Genomic DNA, 25,554 nt, shown 5'->3' with positions numbered 1-25,554 from the left:
TGGGGCAATACATTGTCCCCAAATGTGTATACCTTCAAATCAGCGGTACTGCGATGGGTACCCGCATGGCCCCACAGTATGCCAACATTTTTATGGCTGACTTAGAACAACGCCTCCTCAGCTCTCATCTCCTAATGCCCCTACTCTACTTGCGCTACATTGATGACATCTTCATCATCTGGACCCATGGAAAAGAAGCCCTTGAGGAATTCCACCATGATTTCAACAATTTCCATCCCACCATCAACCTCAGCCTGGACCAGTCCACACAAGAGATCCACTTCCTGGACACTATGGTGCTAATACGCGATGGTCACATAAATACCACCCTATATCGGAAACCTACTGACCGCTATTCCTACCTACATGCCTCTAGCTTTCATCCAGATCATACCACACGATCCATTGTCTACAGCCAAGCTCTACGATATAACCGCATTTGCTCCAACCCCTCAGACAGAGACAAACACCTACAAGATCTCTATCATGCATTCTTACAACTACAATACCCACCTGCTGAAGTGAAGAAACAGATTGACAGAGCCAGAAGAGTACCTAGAAGTCACCTACTACAGGACAAGCCCAACAAAGAAAATAACAGAACGCCGCTAGCCATCACCTTCAGCCCCCAACTAAAACCTCTCCAACGCATCATCAAGGATCTTCAACCTATCCTGAAGGACAACCCATCACTCTCACAGATCTTGGGAGACAGGCCAGTCCTTGCTTACAGACAGCCCCCCAACCTGAAGCAAATACTCACCAGCAACCACACACCACCCAACAGAACCACTAACCCAGGAACCTATCCTTGCAACAAAGCCCGTTGCCAACTCTGTCCACATATCTATTCAGGGGACACCATCATAGGGCCTAATCACATCAGCCACACTATCAGAGGCTCGTTCACCTGCGCATCTACCAATGTGATATATGCCATCATGTGCCAGCAATGCCCCTCGGCCATGTACGTTGGTCAAACTGAACAGTCTCTACGTAAAAGAAAAAATGGACACAAATCAGACGTCAAGAATTATAACATTCAAAAACCAGTTGGAGAACACTTCAGTCTCTCCGGTCACTCGATTACAGACCTGAGGGTGGCTATCCTTCAACAAAAAAGCTTCAAAAAACAGACTCCAACGAGAGACTGCTGAATTGGAATTAATTTGCAAACTGGATACAATTAACTTAGGCTTGAATAGAGACTGGGAATGGATGAGTCATTACACAAAGTAAAACTATTTCCCCATGTTATTTCTCTAAATTTGTTAGTCTCTAACAAAGTACTCTTTTTCTTTTTACTATATTTCATGATACTGGCTGCACAGAATGTGGCACTTAAAAACTTGCCAATTTTATCCAAGACAAATAGATAGGGTTACCTGCAGTATCTTGCAAAACTATCCCTTTGTACTTCCCTATACTAACTGTAAGATACACTGAAAAACTGCAAATTCTGAGGTTATCTGACTACTAATATGTAGCTATCTAAGCCAAATGGCATGTTTTAAAGGGCTTGCAGTGTATAACGTTTGCCTGCAGTAGCAGGGTACTGGACTCAATGACCTGGAAAGTTCCTTCCTATGTCTTTACGTTCCTATATTACTCAAAATTTATCAGACTAATAAAGAATTTGTACAGATATTTAATTGAATTAAAAATATGAAGACAAAATGCCTGAGCCTGCTGGGTGACTCTAAACCAGTGACCATCACAGTGACCTTGGGCAAGTCACTGCCTCTCTCTGTGCCTAAGCTTTCCCATCTGTAAAACAGGAATAATGAAACTGGCCTCCTTTGTAAAGTGCTTTCCGATTACTGAAAAGTGCTGTATAAGTGCTAGGAATTATTATTAAGCCATGTAATACGGTTTCTCGTATAGAGAAAAACAATGTGTCTTATATACAACTTTAGTACTTACGGGTAAAATGATTTGAAGTGGATGGATTGACACTATCACCACTGTCAGCACTTTCACTGCTAGAAATGTCATCATCAGATTCCCGCACAGAGGAGCAGGGTGAGGAGCCGTCAACTTCTTCAAATTTCCTCTTTAAAATTCCACTCATAGCTGCAACGCTGTCACATGTACCTGTAACAGGAACAAGAGCAATGAAGCACTGAAAAATTTGACCACTAACCATGCAATCAAGGTCTACAATGTAATTTTTATGGGGATTTTTATACACAAAATAGACTATCACTTTTGTTTCTGAATGACTGTTTATTGGGATGTACTGTATACATTATAGGAAAGTAAAAAGAAATACAAAACCAAACCCAGTAGTAATTTGCTATCCATGAAGAAGGGGTATAACAGATTGCTTTTCATGATGAGAGGTATCTTTTGTTACAACAGTTACCTCCTTTGTGAAAGGTTTCAGAGTAGCAGCCGTGTTGGTCTGTATTCGCAAAAAAGAAAAGGAGTACTTGTGGCACCTTAGAGACTAACAAATTTAGTCGAGCAGAAGCTTTCGTGAGCTACAGCTCACTTCATCGAACGCATTCCCCTTTGTGGAAAGCACTAAAATCTAATTTGAAAACAGGCTGTTCTCAGGCAAACAGAGACACAGAAATGCGAAAGCATCTCATTAAGGGCCTGATCCTCAGGTGTTGAGCACCCTAAACGTCCACTGATTTTAGTACATTTTAGGATTGGGCCTTGAGTTTCTCTTCAGAATTCCTCAAGCTGACTGAATGAGTGGCCTTGACAGGCTCTAGAGGGAGATGCTGCTAGCTTCTCTCAACAGCACAGGGCGAAAGGATTCAAAAGGGAGGAAATAGTATTTAGCACTCATGTTCTCAAAGTGGTCCACATAAATTAACTACTTAATCAATTCTCACATTGCACCAGTGTGATACAGTGGGAAATGATGATTATTGCCATTTTACAGGGAGGTTCAATGCCTTTCCAACAAATCAGGGGCTAGATCTCAGGAATTCCTTGCTCCCAGTCATTTACACTAATAAATTTGTTAGTCTCTAAAGTGCCACAAGTACTCCTTTTCTTTTTGCGAATACAGACTAACACAGCTGCTACTTTGAAACTAATCACTTTCATTCTATGGCTTCCAGCAGGTCTGCTTGAAGGACATTTAAAATGTTCCACGCAGCAGCTCCTCTCACGACTTTGGAAATCCTGCAGGATACGGTGCAGCGAAAACCCACCCAACCATAGCTTACATAATGCTCTTTGCTTGCTATGCAATGCTACCTGATCCTAGCAATCAGTTTTCACCTGAAGCATGAGACTGGAGTACCCCTTAAGAACATAAGAACGGCCATACTGGGTCAGACCAAAGGTCCATCCAGCACAATATCCTGTCTTCCAACAGTGGCCAATGCCAAGTGCCCCAGAGGGAATAAACAGAATAGGTAATCATCAAGTGATCCCACCCCTGTTGCCCATTCCCAGCTTCTGGCAAACAGAGGCTAGGGATACCATCCCTGCCCATCCTGGCTAATAGCCATTGATGGACCTATCCTCCATGAATTTATCTAGTTCTTTTTTTAACCCTGTTATAGTCTTGGACTTCATAACATCCCCTGGCAAGGAGTTCCACAGCTGACTGTGTGTTGTGTGAAAAAATACTTCCTTTCGTTTGTTTTAAACCAGCTGCCTATTCATTTCATTTGGTGACCCCTAGTTCTTGTGTTATGAGAAGGAGTAAATAACACTTCCTTATTTACTTTCTGCACACCAGTTATGATTTTATAGACCTCTATTATATCCCCCCTTAATTGTCTCTTTTTCAAGTTGAAAAGTCCCAGTCTCCTCATACAGCAGCAGCAGTTCCATACCCCTAATAGTTTTTGTTGCCCTTTTCTGAACCTTTTCCAAGTCCAATATATCTTTTTTGAGATGGGGCAACTACATCTGCATGCAGTATTCAAGATGTGGGCATACCATGGATTTATAGAGAGGCAATATGATATTTTCTGTCTTATTATCTATCCCTTTATTAATGATTCCCAACATTCTGTTTGTTTTTTTGACTGCCACTGCACATTGAGTGGAGGATTTCAGAGAACTATTCACAATGACTCCAAAATCTCTTTCTTGAGAGGTAACAGCTAGCTTAGACCCTATCATTTTATATGTATTGTTGGGATTATGTTTTCCAATGTGCATTACTTTGCATTTATCAACAATGAATTTCTTCTGCCATTTTGTTGCCCAGTCACCCAGTTTTGAGAGATTCTTTAGTAGCTCTTCACAGTCTGTCTGGGACTTAACTATCTTGAATAGTTTTGTATCACCTGCAAATTTTCCAACCTCACTGTTTACCCAACAGAAACAGTCATTTAAGGTGTCAAGAAACTTTATCTCTGTATCCCTTCCTGAGGCGATATGTACCCAGTCAATATGAGGATAGTTGAAATCCCCCATTATTATTGAGTTTTTAATTTTAATAGCCTCTCATCTCCCTGAGTATTTCACAGTCACTTTCACCCTCCTAGTGAGGTAGTCTGTAATATAGCCCTACTGCTATATTCTTATTATTAGAGCATGGAATTACTATCCATAGAGATTATATGGTACAGTTTGGTTCATTTAAGATTTTTACTTCATTTGGTTCTATACTTTCTTTCACATATAGTGCCATTTCCCCACCAGCACGACCTGATCTGTCCTTCCGATATATTTTGTACAATGGTATTACTGTCTCATTGATTATCCTCATTTTACCAAAGTTTCTGTGATGCCTATTATATCAATATCCTCATTTCATACGAGGCACTCCAGTTCACCCATCTTATTATTTAGACTTCTAGCATTGGTATATAAGCACTTTTGAAAACTTGTCACTTTTTAGCTGTCTGCCATTACATGATGTAATTGAATGAGGCTTTTTTTCATTTGACTGTTTCTCATCAGATCCTACCTGTATTTTATAATCTTCCATCCTCTCCTCCTTATTAGGACATAGGGAATCTCCATTTATAGATTCTCTCCTAAGGGATGTCCGAACCACGCGCTCTTCTGCACCTGTTGGCTTTCCCCCAGCCCTTAACTTAAAAACTGCTCTACGATCTTTCTAATTTTAAGCGCCAGCAATCTGGTTCCATTTTGGTTTAGGTGGAGCCCATTCCTCCTGTAAAGGCTTCCCCTTTCCCAAAAATTTCCCCAGTTCCTAATAAATCTAAACCCCTCCTCCCTACACCATCCTCCCATCCATACATTGAGACCCTGCTGTTCTGCCTGTCTAACTGGCACTGCGCATGGAACTGGAAGTATTTCAGAGAATGCTACCATGGAGGTCCTGGACTTCAATCTCTTACTTAGCAGCCTAAATTTGTCCTCCAGGACCTCTCTCCTATCCTTCCCTATGTCATTGACACCTACATGTACCACGACCCCTGGCTCCTCCCCAGCATGACACATAAGCCTATCCAGATGTCTTGAGAGATCCACAACCGTTGCACCAGGCAGGCGAGTCACCATGTGGTTCTCCCGGTCATCACAAACACAGCTATCTATGTTTCTAATGATTGAATCGCCCATTACCAACACCTGTCTCTTCCTAATAACTGGAGTTCCCTCCACTGGAGAGGTATCCTCAGTGTGAGAGGACACCACAACATCATCAGGAAGGAGGGTCCCAACTATGGGATTTTTCCCTCTGCTCCAGTTGGATGTTCTCCTTCCCTGGGGCTTTCATCCTCCTCATCAGCACAGAAGCTGTCAGACCAGAGGTGGAACCGTTCTACTTTTCTACTCTTTCTTACCATGCAGAGCCAGTTCCTTAAAAATCCAACTAAGCATTTGATTCAATGGCCTCCTAAGGCAGCTAATTCCATAGTACTTTATAAAATAAAAAATGACTTTTCAATTACAGCATATCGCATGAACAGAGCCTTCAAAGCCATTACAATGTCTACCCTTTGACAGTATTTTGCATGGTAACCGTAATACAACGGATGCCCAAGACTTCCACTGAAACTGTACTGCATTTGGAAAATCTTTAGAATTGTTACATTACAAAACATAGGAATTTAGTTAATTCTTAACCAATGGCACCCTACATAGCACTAATGAGAGCTATATCCATGACGTCCAATCTGGCAGTTTTATTCAGAAGAAAATGATCCCATTGTTTTCAAGGACTCCTGGATATCTGGCTGGTGAATCTTGCCCATATGCTCAGGGTTTAGCTGATCGCCATATTTGGGGTCGGAAAGGAATTTTCCTCCAGGGCAGATTCGAGGAGGCCCTGGGCGTTTTTCGCCTTCCTCTGTAGCATGGGGCACGGGTCACTTGCTGGAGGATTCTCTGCTCCTTGAAGTCTTTAAACCACGATTTGAGGACTTCAATAGCTCAGACATAGGCGAGAGGTTTTTTTTCCAGGAGTGGGTGGGTCAGATTCTGTGGCCTGCGTTGTGCAGGAGGTCAGACTAGATGATCGTAATTGTCCCTTCTGACCTTAGTATCTATGAATCTATGAAAGAGGCAGCTCTCTCAGTCTAAGGGGTTTGTTTAAAATGCACGTTTTACAATAATCCAAATACGGTTGTGGAGGACTATCTACTTTTCTCCTATATTATCTCCTAGAGTAAATGGGGTAGCTCAGGTTTTATTGGGAGTAGAATTTAGCCCTGGGTCAGAAAATAAGTTCCAGTGAGGTTCTAATTCTGCCCCTGTTTTGTTGCACAATGGGACTCAGATAAATTCTATAACAGTATAAAAGGAAGTTTGAAAACAAATCAGCTGTATTAAATAATAAGATCTCCAAGATAACACGAAAGCTTATGCTCAAATAAATCTGTTAGTCTCTAAGGTGCCACAAGTACTCCTTTTCTTTTTGCGAATACAGACTAACACGGCTGTTACTCTGAAACTTACCCAAATCTGTAGAAGATTAGATTTGTATATAACATATACAGTTACCATATAATCATTATTACAATTTATAATTAGTTGGCGCTTTCCCCTGGAAGAAAATATATATTTAAGCAAAGCTAGACTTAATTCAAAGAAATAAAGAATTAAAAATGTAGGTTAAAGGGCTGCAGAGTGGCAGATGTGTGTGTTACATTTGCTTTTAAAAAAACCCTCAAACTCTTGTGACAGTAAAGCTATAGAGAACAAGCAGTTACTGGGAGAATGGGTGGAAAATATTAAGGAGGAGGTCAGGAGAAATAGAGACAGAAGCAGGCTAAAAGTCAAGCCAAGGGTAAAGACATAAATTACCACTGCCTCTGGCAGGAATCAATTATGCTGGCCATTCTGGACTCTAAATATGCTTAACTAGAAAGGAGAACATAAGGAACTTCCTCTTCTACTCTTTTATTTTCTGCATCCCTTTTCACTCACATCACCCTTGCACAGGTTATACTCCACAGAAGTCTGTTCATACAAGTTTAAAAACCTGATGACTAAATCCAAGAAGTTAAGAATTCAAGCGGGGGATTACTTCAGTGGCAAGGAATGTTTGTACTCTGCCAAATTTAAACCATTCAGATTGATATTTACCACACTGGGTGTCTACCTCAAGCTTAATTTTTTTTGTGGGGGGAGGGGAGGGAGAGAGGGGAAGAGAGGAGGAAGTTTCAGCTAAAACGGTTCAACAATTTCCAAGATCAAGCTTAGGAAAAAAGTTGTTTTGCCAATAATTTAAGAAAAAAACCTTACAATTGTTTCATTATAAAGCTCTAGGACCCTCATGCTTTGCAGCAGGGACTTGAAATTTGGCAGGGACATCTCCCTGGTGTCTTTTGCTGTGAAAATTTACCCCTTTGGCCAAGTTATAAGCCTCTGAAAAACTGCAGTGTGCACATGCTTACTAGAGACTTGTTAGAGTTTGGAAGCTGAATTCTCTGAAGATTCTGTCTGCACTGAGCATGCTCCATCTCCTCACAGCTGAGCATGCTCCATCCTGTGACTGTGGCATCTGAGTAGGACCTTCCCTGTAAGGGGGACACTGGTATCAGCACCGTGTCCCCAGTGCTTTCAATTCTCCCACTACTGGCATCTGAGAAGGGAAGAAGAGAAAGATGTGGCCTGACTCAAATGCAGAGGAGCAAAAAACAGTGGTGGGAAAGGGAAAAAATGTAAGATGTGAAGAAAGGCAGCGCTCAGGATGGAGGGCATGATTAGGAGCAGAAGTGGGAGAGGGACAAGCCCAGAGGGAAGTATAAGATGGGGACAGGGCAGAAACAAGAAGGAAAAAGTGGGAGAGGAGCAGGATATGGGACTGGAAGAAGAGAAATGATGACAAGAGCCAGGGAAAGGGGAACAGGGTCAAGGCAATTTAATGTCATCCTGCAGAATTTGATTCTAGCCCCCACCCTCATTATAGAGTTCCTGTGTGATGATGAACAAGTCACAAACTAAACTTTTCAGAGGTGTTTCTTATTTTCTGAATACTGAACTTGAGACACCTGGGGGCTGGTTTGCAGAAGTGCTCAGCATTCACAACTGGAACATAGGTCAATGGGAGCTCTGGTCTGAACATATAAAATGCTATAAAATGCAAAGTTCTCTGAAAAATCAGGCCCTGGATGTTTCAAATTGAGCACTCAAAATTAGTCAACACTTTTGACAATTTTCCCCTTAATCTTTGCCTCGGTGCTCATGTGTAAAATGGGGATACCACCCCTCACCTTTTGGGGCTGTTGTGAAGATAAATCAATTAGTCGTAAAGCACTGAGATGCTATGATGATAACACCTTAGAAAAACCCAGGAAGAAATTAATATTTCTGTATTCAGTGTAGAATTTGTATGGTGCGCAATAAATAATGCATGGGATTACAGATTGAAAGATGAAGATAAAGAGAAATATGGAATAGCAACCCATTCAATGAGCACCATCTTTCCTGTTCACTGAATGAGGCAGATGGAAAAAAATAGCATGTGATCATATAAATAAAGACGGTATCATAATTAATGTGCAGAAAGAAGCTGAATTAAGATAGCATCGGCCACCTTAATTCTGGTATTTCTTAACTTCTGAGAGCTTGACTTTGCAACTTTAATAGTCTTTTAATACAGATTTTTTGGATGTAGGATTATATAATTTCAGTATATATACATTTAATATATACATTATTTAAAGGGACTAAATGGATTCTGTTCCAGCAACTTGTAATGTATGTATCTTGAAAATGGGCTTTTATTTTCTGTGTACTGTACCTTTAATAAGAACTGTCTCTTTGCACAGACAGCAACCATCGTGTGCTCAGAGCTGCTGCAATTTGTTAGAGAGGATACACTCAGAGTGTTTTCTCATGAAACCTTTGTTTGTTCATTGGTTTTCCTTAATTTAAAATACTATATACTTTAAACTGATAATGTGTTTTTTTCTCTTTGTGTTTTGAAATATAAGGGTAATGAAGATAGGTTTTTTAAACAAAGGAAAAGGTCATCTTCTTCTGAAATACTAAAACCTTTTAACATTTGTATCTTTGTGCAAATTGTTAAATAGACGAGAACACTGATATAGCCCAGTTCTCTAGTACATTGGACAGACCTGTCCACATTTTTTGAGACAGAGAAGAAATATTCTGCACAGTTATTATTACATATTTGGTCAGCGGTCACTGTTTCTTTAGTAGCTCTACTATGACTTGTAGGGTTGTCATGGATGATGTCCTACTGGGAAATTATATGGGTTAGCCACCAAAAATGGAAGAGATGAAATAGTTACTCAGAGATACATTATGAAGTGTTCTTTTCCTTAGCAGAAATATTTGAGGAATGATATCTGAACCAAAAGAAATATTTTCAGATGCCTACAAAAATGTAAAATTATCAGTAGGAGGTTGATTTTGCATGAGGTCAGACTACTTAGCACCTTGCAAAATTGAGGTATGGATCCAGAAACGACTTGTTAGAAGGCTGTTTCCATTCAGGATTTTGGATTACATGCCTCTGAAATGCCAAGCAATGACTAAGGAAAATGCTAGGCATGATTTTGTGAACAGAAGTAACTAGAAACTGGAGTTCAAAACTTTAGAGTACACACACACTTCTATCAGTAGAGAGGAAGTATTATTATTTACCTCTGAATCTGAGAAAAGTTATTTTTCCAACTAGACCATACCATAATAAACAGCAATTAGTAAAAAGATATTTAAGTGAATAGGGTTAGTTTGTCCTCAGAGGATGAATCCAATAAAAACTATTCATAATGGAAAATAATTTTTTTAAGTCTACTGGAAGATCATGAGGGTTATTTTTTTTAATAATAGGTTCAAAATTTAAAAGTGGCTTTATGTGTAATATTCCAACTCACAGTTTTATCGCCAACCCAAAATGTGCAAGAATCATGAGTCTGGACCCCAGAAAATCATAGGTGGCTTAAAAATAGAAGAGATTTTAATTAATAAATGTTGCATTATTTTTATTTGCCTTCTAGTTTTTTAAGCCTTTAGGGTACACTTACTTCGCATGTTCAAACTTTTCTCTGCAACCACAAAGGGTGAAAAGTTATTTTTTAAATGAAGGCTGTGATTTTCATGCAATAGCATAATTTCATCAGCTAGGGCTTTAAGACTAAAAAAAACACAAGAGTTGACAACACTGGGTTTATCTGAAACTATTACTGAAAAGAAGGCTCCCCTTGTATAATATGTATACTAAACATATGATGTTAGTGACTCTTCTAACTATACGAAAATCACCAGCACAATTTAAGTTTCAAATTAAAAAAAACATTTTATCAGCTACATTAAGGTTTCAAATGGTAGCATAATGAATTGTTATATTTAGTGACTACAGCCTCTTGAGTTGATGTGGGCTAGGGGACTCACAGATTAATGAGATGACCCTCAGGTTTCAGGGGTAAGATGTAGTGTATGCATCTGTTTTAATATCCCATGACTGCCAGACAAGGTACTGTATAAAAAGGAGAGTAAAGTTCCCATTTTGTCATGCGACTACATTTACAAACAGGGGTATCTGCCTGATGTGCATGTGTTAAGTTAGAGACCAAGATGAGATTGACTTAGAAGTACCGTAGACCCAAATTGCTAGGAATGTGAATGTTGAGGTCCTCCTTGTTGCAATAAAGAGCAAAATCTTACCTTTGTAGCTCAAATGAGCTGGCAGCTCGAAAATAAAAAAAGTCTTACAATCCTCTTCATTTTGTTTTAAAACTCAATGCTGAAAACCTTTTCAGAGGGCTTACAGAGGAGGCTCAGTTTGAATAAGAAGTGTGCATTCACCCAATTCCTAAAAGACCGTGTTTTCACCAGGGATGAATAGAAACTAAACAGCTAACCCATTCCCCACTGTGCTAGCTGATTTATAACTGCCTTATGACCGCCCAACATCATCTTATTCAGAGGCCTCTGCAGGGACAAAATTAATTATCTACACCATGCCAGGGTGAAAAGCATTACTGTGGAAGTATGTAGGGTACTCTTGGAAGGAGTAGATTTTTTTATTGGTAAGTGTCAGTACACACTGATTTCACTGTACATACACAAGTGAAAAAATATTTCCAGTGATAATAGCTGAAATTTATAGATAGGCAAAGAAAGAAAAATGCTGCTTGCAAAGTTTAGAGTTGATTTGAGGATATTTACTTTGTATGTTTTGACTAGTGATGTTGACAATTTGTGTTTTAATGGTTATAAAACTTTAACTTTTTGAATCTTAATCTCTGCTGTTATTAAATAATTGTCTGATTTATTTTGTCTGCCCCCCCTCATAATTTCCCACAACTGAGAAAATTTAAATTAATAAAAAAATTTAAAATGCTTAAAATACTTAATTTTGTGAACTATGCAAATTTAAATAAAATTAAAACCTTAAACATAATATTGATATTATTTGTTGAAATTATGAAATATAAAATTCTGCCATTCCTAGTTATAAAAGCTGTACTTTTAAGTCTCTCTTTAGATATTTTGTTCATATTTATTTTTCTGTATTTTCTCTCTCAAATTCCCATGTCAATTTTACCTTTAAAGGGCTCAACTTTTGTCATGCATGTTAGATAGTCTGTAATTTTCATGTTTCATTTTGCTTTTACAAAGAACGATCTATGACAAGAAATGTGATTCCCATATGTGAGTAAATGTGTTTGTGGGAGGATGTGATCATAAGCAGTTGAATCAACTTAACTGAAAGCCACAAAGTTAAACCCTGGGCTGATTTGGAAGTTAATAACCAGCAGGAGCTCTGCAATGATTCTGGCAACACAAAAGAGCACATGAAAGGAATTTCTGTGAGAACTTTAATTTCCCAAGGGGTCATGAGATTCTCCCCCTCTCCCAAGAAAATATTTTGAAAATACAGAGGGTTACTTTGAGATTATAGAGTTCAGCTGTCAAACCTCACACTGGAAAGGGTATCACTGTTTTTGTCATTTCCACTAATAAAGGGGAAAAGATTTTTGAAAAAACTGGCACAAGACAAAGCTTACTGCTTTGACTTTCTTTTATTATAGTCCATGACATTTTTCCTTTTCACCATGACTTTCAAGTAACTGTTCCTTGAACGTCTGCCATGACTAAAATTTCTCTTTGGATGTGAAAAGTAAAAAATGAAATTATTTATATTTTTCTTTACTTGTAAGAAATGAAATTTGTTAAGAAGTGCTATCCCACAGCTAAAGAAACCAAAAATGTTTGCAATCAATCAAAACTGATTTTTTAAATATTCATTTTCTTTTAAATGCACTATTTATTTCTAAAAAGAAAATTAATCTAAAATAATAGTCTAAAAATCACAGAACCGAAAAAAGATATGTTAAGCTTTGAAAACTGCCTCTCCTATTAAAGGAATAATCTCCTCCCACAGGGAAGCCCACAGCTGGGACAGCAAGAACCCACAGAGCTTCCAGGAATTAAGGTTACACAGTGGTTAGTATGTACAAGCTCCCAGTGCAGTGGATCTGCTCAAAAATTCAGCCCCAGTCCCATTCTGAACTAGGCAGCAATATGGATGCTGGGGCCCTCTGTGCTACTTTTCTTCCCCTGATAACACAACTCATTTTCTAACTCCCTCTTTGTTGTGTGGCAGCAGAGGCAATGGAGCCTAGTGGTAAGTTCTTGCTGCTTCAGTTGGGTAGTACTTTAAGAAGCAACAGCTTTCAATCAGAGTTCCACAGTCAATACTCTGGAACTAGCATTCCCTACTTGACACCAGCCAGTAAGGAAGATTGACTCCCTAGCTTCTCCTCTTGTGGGAAGAGACTACAATCCAGCCCCAAATTAAGTTAAGAAACCTAGTTAAAAGATTTATGAAATGGTTTGTGAAACTTAACTAAACAAGTCGAGTATCTTTTGATGGGTACATCCAAATTTCCCTGGTAGATGCCCTCTAACTTACATTTTGGGCATGTTTCATCGCAAATTTTATGCTAACCCAGATTCATTTGCCTCTCTTTTTCTTTTTGTATTGTTTCCTTGTGTAAAACCGATATTAAGTGATAGGAAAGAGAGAAGAAGAGGCACTGGAATTACAGCTTTCTTTTGAGGGTAAGAGTGGAGGGAAGAGGTGCAGGGAAGAATTACATCCAAGCCTGGAGAAGGAAGTCAATGGCTATTTTCCAGAGTTTTCTTTTTTTTAATGTTCACAAGTTATGTTAATCATAGCTCTCATTAGTATGATACAGCTATTTTAGGGGACGTGTGACCCTAAGAGCATCCCAAGTGCCAGAGGGCAAGGGGTTCACTGGTGTCAAGTAGTGAGTTTCAACTGGCCTGACTAGTTCATTGTACCCCAAATCAATTATGTCATAATCTGTATCTAATAAGCATCATGCAAGTTATCATTGGAAAACCAATATAGAACAACTTCCATATGAGGAGTGATTACAAAGACTGGGACTGTTCAGCTTGGAAAAGAGAAGGCTAAGGGGGAATATGATAGAGGTCTGTAAAATCATGAATAGTATGGAGAAAGTGAATAAGGAAGTGTTGTTTACCCCTCCACATAACACATGAACCAGAGGTCACCTAATGAAATTAATAGGCAGCAATTTTAAAACTAACATAAGGAAGTATTTCCTCACACAAAGCACAGTGAACCTGTGGAACTCCTTGCCAGGGGAGCCTGTAAAGGCCAAAGGTATAACGGGATTCAAAAAAGAGTTGTACCTATCCTCCGTGAATTTATCTATCAATGACTATTAGTCAAGATGGTCAGGGATGCAACGCTATGGACTGGATACCTCTAGAAGCTGGGACTGGACAACAAAGGATGGATCATCTAATAAAGTGCCCTGTTCTGTTCACTTCTATGAAAGCATCTGGCACCGGCCATTGGACTCAGTATGGCCATTCTTATGTGTTTGAACCAGACAAGTTTGGGGAGTGGGTAAACAGGTTTTTTTCCAGACAAAGAAAAGGTTGATGCCTTCATCCAGGTGCAATCACAGACAACTGGCGATCGCAGTCAAGAGGACATTCAATGGCAAATTGGAGGCTGCAGGGACAAATCAGTTTGCATTATAGAAAGCAACAGCAGGGAAGAAGCATCATGGTCCAGCATGGAACCATCTCCATCAGACTCCAAGACACCTTTCCTCACAACTGTGCCACTGGACTTTGAGAATACATTTCAAAAGTTCATTGGACCATATAGCTGGGGCAAATAACCCCAAGTTCTCTTTTATCTAAGATGACAAAGGAACCAAGCACTTTGGACTTTGTGGGGGATACTGATCACAGCAGGGGTCAGTCATCTTGGTTGAAGGAGGTGTGGTAAAAATCTTACCTTGACCCAATACTGTAGTTTTGTTAAGTCTTAGGCACTAGAAAGTTTTTCACATTTATATGTTTGTAACCATTTCTGACTTTACCCTTTATACCTGAACTCACTTAAAATCTCTTTTTGATGAAGTAAACTTGTTTTACTTTTATTCTAAATCAACCCAATGCTGTGTTTAACTTGAAGTGATTATTATTTCCAGTTAAAACAACAAGCTGCTGTACTTTTGTCTCCTTAAAGGAGCAATTGACCTTATTACTCCTTTAAATGTTTCAGGAGAGTGCTGGACATTTCAGGACAGATGGTTTGGGGAAATTCAGGACTGTGTTGGGGTCACTTGGCTAGTAATAACCAAAGCTGGTGGAGACCAGAGTGCGGCTGTGGTGAAACAAACTGGCTGCTGGAGTCAGATTTGCTAAATCTAAGTTGCTCAATACAGACACACAATGTGTGCGTGTCTGCTAGCTTGGCGCATCCAACAAGGAGCTACAGCAGCAGAGCATTTTAAGGCACTCAGGACAAGTGGTGATACAATCTCTCGCGGCTGTGGGTTGAACCCTAAAATATGACAGGGAGCAGGAGAAATAAAAGCCATATTATTTTTGCTGGATCCATTTTAACCTGGCAAATCATTTTTGCTATTTGTGTATTCTTGTAAATAGGTCATTTTTGTCTTCTAGCTATATTCTACCATTCTTCAGAACCAAGAGCAAAATAGCAGAAGTGAGATAACAATAATCTAAGATCACTTAGTAAGACTGTCCAAAGGGAAACAAAATTGTATAGATTTTCTGGTGTTCTGTGATATTTTGCTGAGAGGATGGCACAATTTGTCTCAACTTTGTAACTGGTTCAGAGTGATGACAAAGATAGACGGCTAATGGACAACGAGACAATTTATCTTTCAAAAAGCTTTACTAATATCACAAAAGATTACACCTGTCTCACTTCAGCATGATCTGCCATCTGTTCCTTCAAAGAGATAAGTGCTTAAACTTCAAGGTTCAGTTATTAGAAGTATCTTTTGAGAACAAGAAAGAGTTTTATACACAGCAAATTCATTTACTGCTTTGTTAAGGAAAACATGTCCATTTTTCAGGAGGTGAGCCTTCCAAAAAGTAGGGACATTCTCCAGTAAATATTATTGCAAACTAAGTGTATTTAAAAATATGGAAAAACTTAATTATGATGCACCTTAAAATTTGGCTTTTAGCCTCCAAATTAATCATGAAACTGTAAATTATTTTTGATTAATCCATCTATCTGACCAAATCAGATAGATAGTTCTAAATAATGGTTCATCCTTTTGTTAAATAAACCAGGTCAAATTTCTGGAGGCCATTTCTGAACTAGATTAGATTATTTTCTTGGTTTATGAATACTCAGTCTAAGACATTCTGGGCCAGATTCTGACCTCTTGCACACTGGTGTACATCATGAATAAAACTACTGAAGTCAATGGTATTACAGTGTAAACAGTAATTGTGATTAGAATCAAACCTCTGTATTCACACTAATGTTATACTATGGTGAACAAAATAATGTATTCTATCATGATTTTAAAAAAAATCTTACTAGCTAGCATTCAAAATATAAATAAACTATCTATCTTTCACTAGGCCCAAATTATTAATGTAGGATGTTTTGGAAACTATCAGAAATTGTCAGCAAAACATGGCACTTGTGTGTGCTCTAGTCAGAACAAAACAAAAACAGAACAAAATCTGAAATAAGTTCTTTCATTTTCTAAGCTAACATCCAAAATCGGAATAAAAGACCAAGTCTATTAGAACATACAAAACAATATTTCTTTAGATTGTATCCAAAGGAAGACTGTTTTGCATCTGTTTCCATATATATAAAGGAGACACATACCCAAATGTTATGATTTCATTAGAACTATGGGGATGCTGTTCTACAGTGATGCTCCTCTTGTAATTTTAGAGGAAGCAGTTAAATTTATATGAGTGTATGTTTACTGTAAGTACTTAACCTCATAAATCTAATCTTAAAATCTATCAGGTTTGTTTTACACAAATATGGTAATTACCAATATGGGAATTACATGGCTAGAAAAAACTTTATTTTTTCTGTTACTTCTTCTGCAACAGATTCTTTCAATTTTGTACAATAAAATTGCCAATGATCAGGGCAGATAACACTCCTATTTGTTCATTAGTATTATGCTTCATATAAAGTGATGGTTGAATATACACAATATATTTTGAGACAGTTCTTTAGAGCATTTTTTCTCACTCAGTTCTGTTCATTAAAATATATGCACTACTCCCAAAGTTTATTTGAAATGTAAGATGTAGTACAAAAGAGAAAGAAATTTTAGGGCCTGATCCTGCATGGGTTCCAAACTGGCTTTGATAGGAGCTCCAAATGTAGATGCTGGGATTTTCAAAGACACCTCAGGGACTCGGGTTCCCAACTTCCACTGAAATTTAATGGGAGTTGGGCATCTGCCTTCCTAAAGCATCTATGAAGATCCCAGTGAGAATGCTTGCAGGATTCATGGATTCTAAATCATGTTTAGTACATATATTTTGATGCTGCAAGGTGCTGATTACTCTAGTCCTGATCCAGGAAAGCACTTAAACACATGACTTTCCTGGGTCAGGGCCACACTGATAAGCACTTTACAGGATGTGGCACATATTAAGTAAAATTAAGTCAGGAATTTTATGAAAAGTTACGTTTCAGGCAGAATTTTCCTCACTTTACTCAGACAAGTAGATCCTGATCTTGCAGTTCTTACTCATACAACCACCTTAGGCTGGGACCACTGAATAAGGACTATTTGTATGGCTACAGTTTACAAGACAAGAAAGACTGTCTGAATCCCACTGAAGCTGACTGAGTCAGGACAGCAGGATTTGGCCCTAAATGTTCTGTTAGCATACCACACAAAATTAACCATGAGAGTTCACCTGTTTTTAATCAAATCAAACATATCAGAGCTCAAAGATAAATTAAAAAGTCATGATAAGTTTAAAATGTTAAGATGAAAGCAAGGTCTGTTCCCAGAGAATAAATAAATGGTTATCAGGAAATCACTAACAGTCTTTCAAAGTTAAAAAGGGTTTCACTAGTAAGGTAGACAGTGTAACAATAAATAAAATGAAAAGGAGTACTTGTGGCACCTTAAAGACTAACAAATTTATTAGAGCATAAGCTTTCGTGAGCTACTGCTCACTTCATCGGATGCATTTGGTGGATGAAGTGAGCTGTAACTCACGAAAGCTTATGCTCTAATAAATTTGTTAGTCTCTAAGGTGCCACAAGTACTCCTTTTCTTTTTGGGAATACAGACTAACACGGCTGCTACTATGAAACCTGTCATAATAAATAAAATGGCATTGCTCTCTATATTGTATAATTAAAAGCAATATATATAGCATACAGAAAACTCTTTCCAAAATTAAGATGTTTGTCTAAAGAAATGTTTCTAAATTAAAAAAAATCTGATTTTATATGAAGCAAAAGAAAATCATGATTTCTTTGATGACTTCACAACATCTGCACTTAAATTTTATCAATAATAATGATGATGTATACAAGGAAATTCTATATTTTTCAAAGAAATACCAAGAAATTAGAATTTTTTCCCTAATTTAAAAACAAACAATAAGGTATTAAAAAATTCCTGCCAAATGAGAACCATTTACAGGCACCTTGATTTATATGCCTTATCATTAAAAAATTGCACATCCAGTTAAGGAATGGTTTTCCCTCCCCCCACTCACCCAAGAGGTTCAAAGGTAAATAAATATTTTATACATGATTAAATATTATTAAATCAAATTAGAGTGTATTACCTTTAAAATTTTTAAACTTTGTTTTTCAAATTAGGAGAAAAACAGCATATATTTAAGACAACAAAGTATGAGTATTTCACCTGAAAGCAGCACAGCAGAAGAATTACAACTCCAAAAACAAAGCAACAAGTACAAACCAATTACAGTTTTTAAAAAACTTCATGTATGAATCAAAGCAAATGATGCAGAACATGTAATCTTTCAACCCATACCTGTAGACAGTGTACTACAATTATTGCAGAAAAGCTGTAAGAACTTCTTAACACAGAAAACAAAAAGTCTGCTTCATTTTATAGCAGCTACAGACTGCTGCAGTATCCAGTATATTTTTTTTCAGTCAACTGTTACAGCCTTCCACCAGCCCGGTGACCTTTGAACTCATTTCTCCCCCCTCTGCAGTTAAAGCTACTGTGCTTGTCTCATTTACATAAGGCTGGTGAAGGCCTGCCAGCAACAAAAAGGGAATGCTGGGTAAGAAATTGTAGAGCTGCAGTTCAGCTGGAATACCTGAATCACTGGAGAGCTGGGGGTGGAGTGGGGAGGGGATGCTGGAGAGAAAAAGCTATTGCCACTACATAGTGATAAGTCAAAAGCATATCTCCTATTGTGATTATTAGGAGGCAGATATTTTAATTCAAGTATATTATGTACCCACCAAAAAACAAAATCAGTCTGCAGCAGCTAGTTTCCAAGGTGACCAGAAGAGTCAAATACTTCATTTAAATACATGTAGAAGGCTGATATGCAATTCTCAGCAACTGCCCTCTGCTTTTTTAAATATAACTCACCAGATGTTTTATTTTAAAAAGGATCTATTTCAATATTGTATTTTGAAATTCATGAGTTTACTGCATACTTACCTTGATTCAGATGCCTCAATATGAATTAGCATTAGTTACAGATACAATAGTAAAACTGTATTAATATAAGGACGCAATATACAGGATGATTTACATTAATTGATCATTACTATAACTAATAATCAGCAATAAAATGACTGCTAATCCTCCCAAGTATAAATCACAATCAAATATTGTGCCAAAACTGTGGATGCATGGATATAAAGTATTTACAATTTTTAAACCATTTGAGATATTATTTTTAGAAATACATATTTCAGTTTAAATCATTAAAATTATATCAAAGAATGTAAAAATGCTGATCTAGCTCTAGGAAGAGATTCAGTGTTTTATTTTCTGCTTCTTTTCCTTCTCTTCCTACAGACAGCATCCTCCCTATTCAAACAATCAACTTCCCTATTGCTGAAATGCTCTCTAAAAATTATCAATTCAAATCCTTTCAGATTTGCCAGTATATGCATCTTGTGCCTTTTAAAGTGCTGGAGCAATGAGAAAAACACTACTGTAAAATCATTTAAAAACAAAGAAGTTTCAATAAGGCTAATCTCTAGACCACTAATGTGGCATAGAAACTATATCTATACTGTGTATTAAGGTGATCATAGGCCATTAGGATCATTGGGTCTGTTTCTGAAAATAAAAAGTACATCAACTACATGAATAACTAACTGAAATTAATACCTGTTTGAAAAATACAAAGTAAAATATAATCCATCTTGTTAACACTATCAGAATTTGTTGAATGCAGTTTCATAATGAATCATTCATGTGTATATATACACTTCTATTTCTAAAAGCACCATTTTTAAGATACTCCAGAAAAAACACAGTGAAAAATCTAAGTTCATTGTTATTTATGTTCCAAAATTAATCAATTTTAAAATAAGTAACAGTGATGCAACACATTTCCTATCAAGAAAATATTGAACTTGAAGACATATCAGAATAATGGATGTTGCTATTTAATATTTTATATTTCTATACTGGCAACAGATCCATTTTAGCATTAATTTTATTTTTACCGACTATTCTGTTTTTCCATGAATAAATGAAGTCTGATGTGGAGTTATAGTAAAAATATTTGTACAACAAATCAGATTACAGTACTTAACCAATTTATTTAGCTAGGTATCAAAATGATGTGAATCACTCAAGCCACACCTTTCCAAATGCAAAAAAAATGTATTAAAAAAAAAAAAAGCAAAAGTAGCCAAAGCACTGATTAAATTCAAAACACAGAAGCGTTTTAATAATCTGTAAAATAACTGACCTGTTCAAATTGTTGTTTTTCCAATCCATGCACTCTTTTTATTAATTAGGAACCAAAATAGATTGATCATCATTTTATAACATGTGACATATTCACTGTCTTCCTACTTCCAACAGAATCTTCTTAAATTTCCCAGCACTGTGTTTTATTGCTGGTACCATATGCTTTATTGTTCAGCGACAAGAGCTTCACTCTGCACAAAGACTCATTACCTACTGCTTGCTGAACAGCTTCAGCCTCACTGAGGCTGCCTATATGATCACATGGGAGTTTTGTCTGAGAAAGCCAGGCATGCCACTGATTTCACTATCTATGGATATTTTTATCAGATGAGGTGTCTACTATGAGGAAGGAAAAACAAATTATAAAGCTGCTTTAACTCATTAAGGCAGCAAAAATTATGGAAATCCCCTCACCTTTTTTTTTCCATTACAGAAAAGGTGGAATTGAGAGGCGTTTTTAAAAGTGAATTATAATTTTTGTGGTGCTAATCTTGCACTATGTTATGCCTCATATAACATACATTTCTATTAATGTTCTAAAAAAAGATAATATTCCTGTTAATTGTTATTTTGTCAAAACACTTTATTAAACACTTAGGCTGCCAATATTTATCCCTTTAGGGAGACCAGAGCTACTGAATGATTATTTTCCCCCAAAAGAGACATCATAATTCAAATTTATGTCACCAATCAAGGGCCTGATCCGGCAACCCTTACTCATGCAACTAGTATGAATGATTTCAAATAGCACTACTCAGGTGAGTAATGATTTAAGTAAAGTTTTCAGAATCAGGCTCTGAATCTAAATGATAAATTGTACTCCACTATGGAGATTTTACTTTTTATGATGATATCCAGTTATTGTATTTTAGTTATAAACATAATGACACAAAAAAATAAAATAAATATATTTGTATTTGTTAACTTCCTTGGCCATTCACCTACGGCATTTTACATGGGGCTGATAATTACATTTTAAAAAATAATGAAAGCATAAGAATAAAATAGAATACATGGTTAATGACTATTCTTAACATTATTATTACTGATGATTAATTTCAGAACATTTTGAGACAGCCTAATTTCTACTTCGAAAAGAGTGCATTCTTACTCTATATAATTTAAAATTTTAACATAGTGCTAGTGATGATAGAATTCCTCTCTATTTCCCTGAAAACTAGTAACTCATAAATAATTAATCATGACATCTATAGTGCAGAGGTAAAGGTTTTGTATAAAAGTAGTTAATTAACTCTAGAATTATTTATTGCACTTTGGAGTAAACAGGAATGCTGTTTATTCATTAACAATCTACAAATGAAAAATACCCACTTGTTATCCTTTTCAACAACTCCCGCTTTAGAATACATAATTATCAGCTTGTTGCTTATTAAGGGCCCAATTCTGGTCTTACTGAAATCAATGGAAGTTTTGTGATGGACTTCTGTAGAAACGGGACTAGCACCTATGAACACTGAGAACCATGGATCTGATCCTCCTGCCACTCAAGTCAATGAAGCCAATGGTGAAGCTCTCATTGACTTCACTGGCATCAGAAACGGGCCCATCTTGTGACAAACACACACCTGAAGTAATACAACCAAAGGGCACTCTCTGTGAGTTACAATGAAAACTCAATCAGAATAATGTTTAAAGATGCAAATAAAATAACCTGGCTATCTAGTTTAATAAAAAGCTTCCACATTCAGAAATTTTACTATTAAACTGATTAAAGTTTGAAAGACAAGATTTTCTGGGATATGACCCAAATTTAATCATGACTAAAAGATTAAACTGGTGATGAATCTCATCCAGATTCTAAACATTTATTTTCTTTAAACTCAGAATTCCATTGTCAGCAAATCTTTTTTAAAAGCCACCATTTTGATATGGTCACACCAACACACCTAAAGATAGTGGCTGAGCAGATGGCTCATGGCCGAGGACCCTTCAAGAGCTGTTAAGCAGGAAACACTATAGCTGTATACATTAATAAGTAGAAAGGAAGGCAGACTAGACAGGTTGCTAACGAACAGCTGGTTTAGCTACAGCTATGCCTATTTTTTCCCCTGCTAATACAATTGATGAGATCATGATGCTAGTGTAGAGAGAAATAAACAAAAGGCAGACATTTTCGCTGCTGCAGCAGTAGGAAAACAGAAAAATAAAAAGGTTTACCAGATGGAGAAGAACAATAATAAAGCAAGAAAAAGAAAAGTTATTGTCACATTTCCTGGGGACCATTACACAAAATGGAAAATTAAAAAAAAAAACTAACAGGAGGTTAGAGCAAAAATAAATAAGAAACATAAACAGTTAAATAGTTTAACAAGAAAAATTTGGTTCTGCAAAGAGACAATAGCAGCAAGCTGTCTTAACACCACACAAAATATATAACATCAGTCAACCCTTCTTGTCAGGTTCCAAAAAAAATGTTTTATCCCTTTATGCTCAACGCCGGGATTTCTCAAAAGATTAAATTGCAATTAAGATGCTAAAAACTCTCCCTCCTACAGTAAAAATATATGAGATGGGCAGGGCGGTCCTTAGGATTTATGGGGCCTAGGCAGTATTATTAAACCGGTGCCCCCGGACCTCCAGAAGACCCCCCCCATTGCTGACACATACCGAGCTTTGTACACAGCAGACGCTGTGGCAGCCCAGGCTTGCAGCCTGGGGGGAGCGGGGCGCAGGCAGCAAAGGATACCAAGCTGCCTGGCAATGGAGAGTCACAGTTAGACACAGAGACCCCCAAACCTTCTCTCCCTCATGCAGAATGCTGACCCGCTCTTACCTGCTGTCCTGGTGGTGCCCCCAAATTTTGGGTGCCCTACGCAGCTGCGTATGCCTAAGAATGGATCTGGAGACGGGACTAGGAAGGAGAAAGTCTCCATGAAAGCCCCCTCTTGGTTCTTGATTGGTTCTTCCATTGGGGAAGTGGAGTCTGGGCCCCCACAGTAGGAATTGTGGGGCCACCAAACACATACTGGAGGTTAGAGCTATCTGAATACAGAACCTGCATTGGCTTTGGCATCCTGGCATCCCCTGTCACTCAATGGTAGCATAAGCTTATTAGGGTTGCCAACTTTCTGATTGCAGAAAACCAAACACCCTTGCCATGCCCTCTGCCCCGAGGCCTCGCCCCTGCCCCACCCCTTCTCCGAGGCCCCACCTTGCTCACTCCACCCCCCTCCCTCTGTTGCTCACCCTCCCCCACCCTTGCTCATTTTCACCGGGCTGGAGCAGGAGTTTGTGGTGCGGGAAGGGACTCAGGGATGGGGCAGGGGTGTGGTGTGGGGGGGATGAGGGCTCCGGGTGGAGTGCGGCCTCTGGGGTGGGGGCCAGGGATGAGGGGGTTGTGGAGCAGGGGGGTGAGAGCTCTGGCTAGGGGTGCGGGCTCTGGGGTAGGGCCGGGGAGGAGGAGTTTGGGGTGAGTGGAGGAGGTTCCGACCTGGGGCAGGGGTTTGTGGCACAGGAGGGAGTTTGGCCGCTTGAGTGTGGCCAGGGATGAAGGGTTTGGGTGAAGGAGGGGCTTCGGGGCAGGAGGTTGGGATGCAGGAGGGGGTTTACACTCCAGGCAGCACTTACCTCAGGTGGATTCCAGAAGCAGCCAGCATTTCCTTGCAGCCCCTAGGTGCAGGGGTGGCCAGGGAAGATCTGCATGCTGCCCTGGCCTGCAGGAGCCATCCACGTAGGTCCCACTGGCCGTGGTTTCCAGCCAATGGGAGCTGCGGAGCCGGCGCTGGCCGCGCATGCAGGAACATGTCTGACTAGAGCCGCCAGGGTCCCTTTTTGATCGGGCGTTCCGGTCGAACACTGGACCCCTGGCAACTTTAGCTCTAATGCAGCAGTGCTACCAGGACTCCCTCTGACAATGACTGCACAAGGCAAGCCCCTTAGAGGAATCCTCTATCACAGAAGGGGTGCTATCAGGAAAAAAAATACAGTTTAGGCTGTACTTACCTTTCCGGGGGAATGTCTGTGACAGCAATGGGGTGATGATGTGCCTCCAGCTAGCAATGCTGTCACCCAAGGCAGGGTCATTCAGACTCCCCAACCTTTTCTTCTATTTGGATCTTATTCCCATGGAGGGCACTCCACGTGGTCTCTGGGAAAGCCCTGGCCACTGTTAGTCCTGCTCTTGACACTGCCTTGGCATGTACCTAGTACCAGGACCTCTTGCAGAGGATCATGGACCCAGCGGAGTTGCCTCTGTGTCTCTTGCAAAGATCTCTTGCACCAGGGATTACTCCCCCAAAGGGTCTGTAGCCCCTTTGTACCGGTTATCTGGTCACAGAGCAAGAGTTCGCTCTCCAGGCTGTGTTCAGACAACCATGAAAGACAGAGAGATACACATGGTCTCAACAAAGAATCTTTCAATATATTCATTATAACTAAACCCTGCCTCTTGTCTCCATGAAGGACACTGCAGAGACTACTGGAATTGTTAACTTGCTTAGTGACAGAGTGGAAACTGACGATAAAACAAAGCTATGTAAAGATATTAATTGAATTAAACATTAAAAATAAGTTATGCACAATCATACAGTTTTTGTTGTTGTTTATACTGTGATTCCTGAACACAAAAAAATTTTAATTATGTTTACTTATCAAAAAAGGAAGTGCTATTTCTTACCACAGATCAATTCAGGTACCATAAATCAAAATGAAACTGCTCTTCCCACCAGTCTGATTTCTGAGAGACAAATGTAAAGGGAGATAAGAACTGTGCACCCTAATCCAGCAAACTGCAGGGGAAGCTGTACGAGCTTGAAGAGCGAGCATAATCAGACAATGAACAGATTCTCTTCTGTAAACACACTTTGTTTTCTCTCACATACTTCCTAAACACAGGTGGTTAGACTGCCAGAATAGTGCACGTTAGCTATGTGGCAGGTGTACTATTGTACTGAGTGACATGGAGTAGGTGACA

The 25,554-nt window shown here is 38.6% G+C and overlaps 1 protein-coding gene across 2 annotated transcripts in view; it reads right to left on the bottom strand.

Moving 5' to 3' along the window:
* LOC119863786 (cysteine/serine-rich nuclear protein 3) overlaps positions 1–20,865 on the bottom strand; it is a 66,495-nt gene extending 45,630 nt beyond the window's left edge. The window contains exons 1-2 of one of the 2 annotated variants that reach the window (XM_038422693.2): positions 20,620–20,865; positions 1,924–2,094 (exon numbers count right to left, since the gene is read on the bottom strand). In XM_038422693.2, the coding sequence (XP_038278621.1) occupies positions 1,924–2,071 (148 nt within the window). In that variant the 5' untranslated portion in view covers positions 2,072–2,094; positions 20,620–20,865. Of the gene's footprint in view, positions 1–1,923; positions 2,095–18,701; positions 18,838–20,619 lie in introns of those variants that run through there. The other variant, XM_038422694.2, reaches the window with a different exon arrangement.
* Between the last annotated feature and the right edge of the window lie 4,689 nt (positions 20,866–25,554).

The sequence above is a fragment of the Dermochelys coriacea genome, chromosome 11 (genome assembly GCF_009764565.3).
Source record: "Dermochelys coriacea isolate rDerCor1 chromosome 11, rDerCor1.pri.v4, whole genome shotgun sequence".
Lineage (NCBI taxonomy): Eukaryota > Metazoa > Chordata > Testudines > Dermochelyidae > Dermochelys > Dermochelys coriacea.
Note: the sequence above shows the minus strand (reverse complement) of the source record. Positions and strands in the feature narration are given on the sequence as shown.